The sequence below is a fragment of the Condylura cristata genome, unplaced genomic scaffold (genome assembly GCF_000260355.1).
Source record: "Condylura cristata isolate star-nosed mole 26May11 unplaced genomic scaffold, ConCri1.0 scaffold00009, whole genome shotgun sequence".
NCBI classification, from domain to species: Eukaryota; Metazoa; Chordata; class Mammalia; order Eulipotyphla; family Talpidae; genus Condylura; species Condylura cristata.
Genome location: NW_004567110.1, coordinates 24,436,146 through 24,443,821, shown reverse-complemented (window position 1 = coordinate 24,443,821; position 7,676 = coordinate 24,436,146). Strand labels below are relative to the sequence as shown.

The 7,676-nt window shown below is 40.8% G+C and overlaps 1 protein-coding gene across 1 annotated transcript in view; it reads left to right on the top strand.

The window, feature by feature from the left end:
* The window catches only part of CTHRC1 (collagen triple helix repeat containing 1), a 10,719-nt gene extending 9,165 nt beyond the window's left edge, over positions 1-1,554 (top strand). The window contains exon 4 of the mRNA XM_004679675.2: positions 1,011-1,554. Within this exon, the coding sequence (XP_004679732.1) occupies positions 1,011-1,153 (143 nt within the window). The 3' untranslated portion in view covers positions 1,154-1,554. The remainder of the gene's footprint in view (positions 1-1,010) is intronic.
* The last annotated feature ends 6,122 nt before the right edge of the window (positions 1,555-7,676 follow it).

The window sequence follows — 7,676 nt, the reverse complement described above, 5'->3', positions numbered from 1 at the left end:
GTGAATGTCATTTTGTTATGTCGGTCTTGGAGTAACAAATTCCAGGTGCTTACTAAACTGTCATACAATAATGCATCATTGTGGCAAAAATACTGATTTGTTCAAAAAACATTTCATTTGTTGAAGACTGTGAAGACCCTTTGATGTAGTTTACGCCATTTGATGTAGCTTACACTACACTAGAGCCAAGCTTGTCTGACTTCCTGTGGGGTAAAGTGAACAATTCTCTAGTCTAGGAATGTCAAGGAAAAAGTGAGATTTCTGGACATTCACCGCAAGGAGCACTAAGATAGACTAAATGGGGTTTTGGGCACACTGCTGTTTCTCAGTTTGAAAGGGGCTGAACCAGAGATTGGTCCCTGGGTTCTGATGCAACAGCTGATGGAAGCAGATTGCTGTAGATCTACATCCCTGGAGCTCAGCTGGAATGCATAGCCTCAGCCTAGAGCGAGCCTAACCAGCCAAATGATAGCATGCTGCCTCAACTCGTTTTCTTAAAGAATGAGCACAGGGCTTTTTGTTTTATTTTTCCATGATGAGGGAATTCTGTGCAAAATGGGATTCCAGTATTGAAGGGCTAGGTAGAATGATTGTGCTAGAAATTTTTAATGTTATGAAAGTCCATTTTTTCTACTTGAATGTCATTAGATATATAGGTGATTTTTGGAAAAGAGACTCTTTTAAAAGAGACTTGCGTGTCAAATTAAAGTCTTGGCTTCTACACGGGTAGGTTTCTTTCATTTCATCAAATTTTTTTTTTTTTTTGTATGGTTGAAGCTTGTGAGAACACTGCTTATGATTACATCACAGGATGAACACGTATACAGCTTTGAAACTTTTTTATGTACTAGGAAAAAGAATTTGTCTTTATGAAGCCCTTATCAAGTATTTGAAATTTTAATTCACTGTACATTAAATTGATTCATAATCTGGTGTGCCAAAGTAATACAATCTGGCTAAAAGTTTTTGCTTTTTGCTCTGTAGATGTGATGTTCATCTTTGTTTTGCAGTGGAAGGACTTTGTGAAGGAATTGGTGCCGGATTAGTCGATGTTGCTATCTGGGTTGGGACCTGTTCAGATTATCCCAAAGGAGATGCTTCTACTGGATGGAATTCCGTGTCTCGCATCATTATTGAAGAACTACCAAAATAAGTTCTTTAATTTTTTTCCCTGCCTTCTTTTCATTATAATTTTAAATGGTTCATTCTAATATTTTATACAATTTTATATATCCTTCTGAATGAAGAACAAAGATAAACATGTTTACAGACCAAAGTGTTTTTTTCACACTGTTTTTAAATCCAGTATTATTCATTTACTTCAATCAAAAAGGGTTTCAGGATTTTGTAGTTTATTAGAATGCTTTCTTCATACTCGCTTTCTCTGAACTTGTAATTTGGAATGTCATTGTGGTCTTTACTTTTTTCCTTTCCTCAGAAAGGATGAACTTTTTAAGATATAGAAGTACCAGTCTTTGTACAGGTTGTAAATGTTCAGAATTATTTTATATCTGTGAAATAAAACTTATTTCAAAATAACTTTAATATCTTTAACCTAAATACCACTAAAATTAGAGACTTTCATATTTGGTCTGAAAAGTTGACTAAATCTAATTTTACACATATTCATTTAACTGTTACCTACTTTTATCATATTGTATATTATATTACATTATATATAGTATAATATATTGATCTGTATTTTGAGGGATACAAAGAGGAAGGGGTGTTTCATCAGGAAATACACTAGTGTTTAGAACCTTAATCCTTATTTAACAAACAGAACTTTGGCCTCAAGTTATTTACCAAGCAACAATAGCATATTCAGCTCTGGTTTATTGTCGATTGCCATGGAAGTTGTGGAAGGAGGGTGGTATGATCTCTGGCTGAGATGGTCACAAAGGATGTTGTGATGTTAGGGACTTCACCTTCATGGTGAAGGTAGCACAGGTGAAAGACTCATGAAGTCAGGTAAATCCCAGGCTTGAATTAGAAGGATGAATTCATAATATACATTATTTTAAATAAACCTAGGAAACAGCACCACTAATATCTCTTAGCAGTGCTACTGAAAGATCTGGAAACAGTGCCCCAATTGTAATCTCTAGATACCATTTCTTTTTTCTTTTCTTTTTTTTTTAAAGATTTATTTATTTGCACATACAGAAGTGGGGTGCAGGTCAGAGGTTCAGGGGCGGCGAGAGGCTTCACCAGAGACAGAGTGGGGAGCAGAACAGGCAGATCGACGAAGTACACTGCTGAGGGGAGCAGCGGGCGGGTCAGGAGAGGTCTGCCACACCATGTGGTCACCTCCGGGCCAGGTGGGGATCGAACTCATGCTCATGCGCAAGTGGCCTTTGCTTCTTAGTGCTGTGCCTTAACCCCTGCGCCACCAGGGAGGGCCTAGATAACATTTCTTGCTAAAAGGATCTTCGGCTCCTTGAAGAAATGGGTGGTTTCAGCTCTGGGACAGGAAATGTACAGTATCAGCCTGGAGCAGCCTGCCTGGCATACTGAAAAAAACTAGGCCACAATGAGAGACAATCCAAGAGCCAACTTGAATTAGTTCCCACTGGCAAAGATGATACAATTTAAGCATCCATAAATATCCTAACTGCAGCAGTTTCAAACAAGTCCAGCATAGTTAAATGCAAGTCCCAGGTTTCTTGCTATCAGCTCAAGATTGCTCTCAGCTCCCAGAGGTTGTTCTCAGGTCCTTGCCATATAGCTGGTTTTCTTCCAGTCCAGCAGGAAAGAGCCTGCTTTTAAAATACTGACCTGATTAAGTAGGTTGGACCCACCCAAGATAAGCTCACTTTGGAGTCTAGTTAACGGATTAAGGGACCTTAATTACAACTGTAAAACTCCTTTGCCAGCTGTCATAACCATAGAGGTGCTATCAGTAGTATTAACAGATACCAACAACACTCAAGGGGAAATTACGCAGGCTGTATGCACCAAGGGGCAGGAATGACAGATCCCTCTCAGCCATGCAGACAACCACCTGGCCATTTTACATCTTTATAGCATGGAGCCAATTGGTAAAAAACAGGTTAACCTACTCAGTGTAGGGATTGATCCCAATTACTAAGGGAAATTGGTTACTGCTTTGCTGGAAGGAAGAGCTACATACAGGACTGTCCAGACCCTGAAGATTTTTCTGAGGTTCCCCTTACTACTTCCTGTGCCAAGAGTAAATGTTAATAGAAAACTACGGAACCAGAAAAAGGCAAGATGATTAAAGATTGAGACCTTCAGGAATGAAGGTTTGGATCACTCCACCAGGTAAGAAACCCAGAGATCTGGATTTTGACTGAAAAATATCGAGTGGGTAGTTGAAGGTAGAAGCTATAGGATATCAGTTCTAATCTCATGAGCAACTACAGAAAGAAACAAGGATTCTGGTAGCTTTGCATAGTTTCATTTTTACATGCATGTGTTGATTATATAAGCTGTTTTCTTCTTTCTTCTTCTACCCATCTTTATTTAAAGTAAAGTTTGGGGGAGTTGGCTTTACCTTGTAGTCTTTAGCTAACAGAATACTTAATGAGGTCATGACTGAATTCGAGCACCAGCAATGAATGCAGTGATCCTTAATTAAGGCTTTGTGTCTGTTTTGCTGGAGGGGCAAGAACTTCACTATCAAGATAACTGTGTCTTGTAAGCTAAGTATACTTGGCTTCCTATGCAGGAATTCAATGGTGCAAAGAAGGAGCCTGTGGGAATGAATGGTCAAAGGGGTCCCCCAAGCCAGTTATCAGTCTATTGCTTCTCAGCTGCAAACTCATCCTGCACCACCTGCTCTCGGAGCTAACAGCCTGGACTCTTTCAGGAGTAGTTTCAGTAGGGGATACAGGCGGGACACTTGGGAGGAAAGCAGCTTCTGTTCCTGGCTTCAGAGTGCTAAGGTCTGCTTTTTCTTGTGCTTCCTGCTGCATGGTCAGTGGTGTGTGTGCCTCTGGTGGTGCTTTGCTCTATTGCACACCCAGAATATAGTTTCAGCTTCCTCACAGACCCAGCCCGGTGGGCACCTTTCTGCAGTCCTGCGAGGGACACCATGTGCTCCAGCCTTATACTTGCAGCAGGGCTGTTGCCTCCCTGGCAAGCCCACTGACTGGCTGGGCCTGTCTGATCAGAACAGTACTGGGCTGTTCCTGAGGCCTTTGCCATGGACAAGATCTGCTCCTGACTGCACCTGCAGAAACCTAACTTCTGCCACCTGCACCCCAGCCTTGTGTCCCAGGGGTTTCTTGTTAATCAAATTCTAAACCAGCTCTGACCCAGGCAACCCAGCACAGGTTCTCCGCACCCAGTGGTTTGCAACTGTCTCCAACAAACCTGAGTGGGAGGTGGGGGGGGGGGGCCCTTCTCTTGCTCCCTTGCTCATTTGCCCTAGGTAGTTTATTAGAGTTCTTAACATGTTTGCATCACTCTAGCATGGCTTGAGAACCTTTAGCTTCTGGGTCACATTTACAAGTGTTGTCTCCTGGCTGAACCTAAATTGATAGGGGGCATGATTATGCATTTGGCACAAGAAGCAAGCATGAACAGCACTTTCTGTATTCCTTTGGGAATGTAAAAGCTACAGAGGATGATGTGTTCACCTCAGTCCTCCTAGACAGAAGTTTTACAAGGGCACCCAGTGAAACAGTCTTGGTCCAGTGCTCTTTGGTCCGTACAATACGTCAGTACAGTTTTGGGATTTGGCATAAGGAAGTTCTCTTCTAGTTAGTTTTCTAACAGGCTCATTCCTTCCTTTATACTTTTCATTGTGAGCTGAATAATCTTTTTGTAAATAGTAAAAACGATGTTTTTATGTAAACTAAAAAGTTTAAAAAATCTATACAACGGGTCACTGTTCATAAAGGTACCATCAGATTCGATAGAAGCAGAGTTCACAAACACCGTGACAGTCGGTGGGAAAGTGATGTACAGACCTTGGGTCTGTATTGCAGGTTCTGTGTTGCCTGAGAAACTTTCAGTTGTAGCTAGTAATAGAAACACTTAATGAGATAGGCTTTAAAGAAAGGATATTTATTGGTTCACCAAGTTGAAAATTAGAGTTACATGTTGCCAGGTGAGACTGTGACTTAAGACCAAATTGCTTTCTTTCAGTAGTCATTTCTGTAGTATTGCATCCACTTTGGACAAACTCACTCCCTGTCTCACCCCACCCCAACCCTGCCCCCATTCATGCTCCTAATTTGGCTTTGAGGAACTCTCAGTTTCATGAGTTCTCATTCATGAAATAGCGGAGAATGTCAATGGACTCAAAAGTTTTTAGAGTCTCTGCATGGACCAGTTTAGGTAACTGCCAGTTCTAAACCTTTCATTAAGGACAGAGAGGGCACATACAGTGGCTTTGTTAATCAAAGCAAGGGAGGCCCATGGCATCTGAATCACAAAGGTAAGTAAGCTCCGCAAAGAAATTCAGAAGGAAAAGGAATAGTGACTGGGGAACCAACAGGTATCCATCAAGTCAGAATCTATTTCCTATTTACTCTTTTAGACGTTTAAGACATTAAGTAACCTAAAATGCCACATTTTCTGATGTTACCTAACATGTCTTTAGATGACAGCCATCATAGTTAAGTAAATCATTTCACAAGTATTTTTATTTCTAGAAGTAATTTTATTATCATTAACGCACCTTGCTATGAAGATGGTTAAAATATTACTTATTTGGATAATTTTATATTCGGTAAAGTGTCCATATTCAAAGGAAAATCCTCACTTGGATGGCTCAGGAACATACCTCTTAGTTGTTCTCCCGTTTCCATTATGTTTTAAAATCGCGACTTTCTAAAAGTGCCAGACCACAACAGGAAACTCTGAAATACAGCCGTCTTGTCACGGGGAGAGGCACCCAGCCGTCCATCACATTCTGCCACGTCTGCGCTCTGCCCAGTGCCAGCACTTGTTGGCAGCCTACATCTTAACTTTGCAGTGTTGTCCTTGGTTTTCCCTGTCAACCTCCACTCTTCTTCCTAGACTTCCAATGCTTTCTTCAAGCTAAAGTTCTTTAACTTTCCTGTAGCTGCTGAAATCCAAAAAAGCACCCGACAGTGGTGTCAGAATTTGCAATATGCTCCCCCTCCTTAGCTGCTTGCAATCGGTCTTCAGTCTCTTGATTTTTGACATCTCTATCCTATAGAAAAAGGGGTTGTCTGAAAAGTCATGACCTAGTTTTCTTTGAAACAGGAAACAGAAAAATGTGTCGTGACTTTTCTGACATCCCAATATTGATGACTGGTGACTTCTTTTTGAGCCTATTCCCCTTTTTTTGAGCCTGTCCGTCTTCTTCTGCCCAGAGATGTAGCCATACCTCTCTATGCCTAAGCACCTTACTTTGATCCATCCATTGAATCCTGTCTAAATCTTGTGTTTACTCCTCCACCTGGATGTGGAGGACTGCCCTTGTTTGAGACTCACCTGGCCAGCCCACCAGCCCTTCTCCACCAAGGGCAGTTAGTCAAAGACTACCAAAGGTGGAAGCAAAGCAGCTCAAGCTCTCATCTCTGGGCAAAACACTTTGTGGTTCAACTGCACTGCAGTCTCTGAGGGGCCAGAAGGAGGTTGAATTTCTGGAACCTCCCCTTCCCCTGCCTCTCCTGTTTTCTTTACTCCACTATAGAGTTCTCCCAAGAGCACACCTTCAATAAATCATTTGCCTAAGAACCCCCATCTCAAGCATTATCCCTGCAAATGAAACGATCTAAGGTAGCATTTTACAGATGAGAGAACTTGACTCAGAAAGGTGAAGTATTAGCATAAGGCCAAACAGAAAATAGGATTAGCAGCTTCCTAGGGTGCATTCTTTTCCATCACACTGCCAAGGCCACTTCTCCAACTAACTCTCCAGGCATCCTAGCCTCACTCTCAAGCCTCAAGCCAAGTAATTCCTATCTCAGAATCTTCCAGTTTCCTAGTCCTCTGCCTAGATTGTGTTTCCTCTACCCCATTGTGGCCTGCTCCTAATTTCTGACAAAATGTTTCAAGGATTACTCAAGAGATCTCTCCTGACCCCAACCACCTCACTCTCTCTACCAGCAACACTCTCCTCAACTCTGCTTTAGTGATACTTATAATTTTTAAAACCTTGAAATTGTTATTCACGCTTGCCTATTTTCTGCACTCACACTGAAATGACAATTCCTGTGGGCAGAATGCTGTCTGGTTTATATCCTGCTGTATCCTCAATGCTTGGTAACAAACCTTGTACAGAACAAAGTTCAACATTTATAGTCAAGTGAGCAGAATTCTTTTCTCAGAATTTTTACACTTTGTAGAAATCTCCTTGGACATTCTTAATCTAGAAATGCAGTTATTTAGTGCTTTATGTTTTTATTGTGCAGGTTTGTATGCTCAAACAGCAGTTAAGTTGTATTTTATTAATTTGGGGGGCATATAGGAGTCACTTACATCATGGTGCTACCACTGAGGCACCAAACGCCATGTCTTTTCATACAGGAACTAACTTTAGGACATTATACAAATTATAGTTTAATCCAGAAATATGAAAAAATATATTACGTTTAATTTATAACGCATTCCTGTGCATATTACAGAGATTATAGTAAATACAATTAGATTCGCAGCATTTCCTCTTTATTTTTAAAACAATGCCATTTTCAATATATAAAAAATAGACCTCTTTTCAAAGAACCATTTCAATA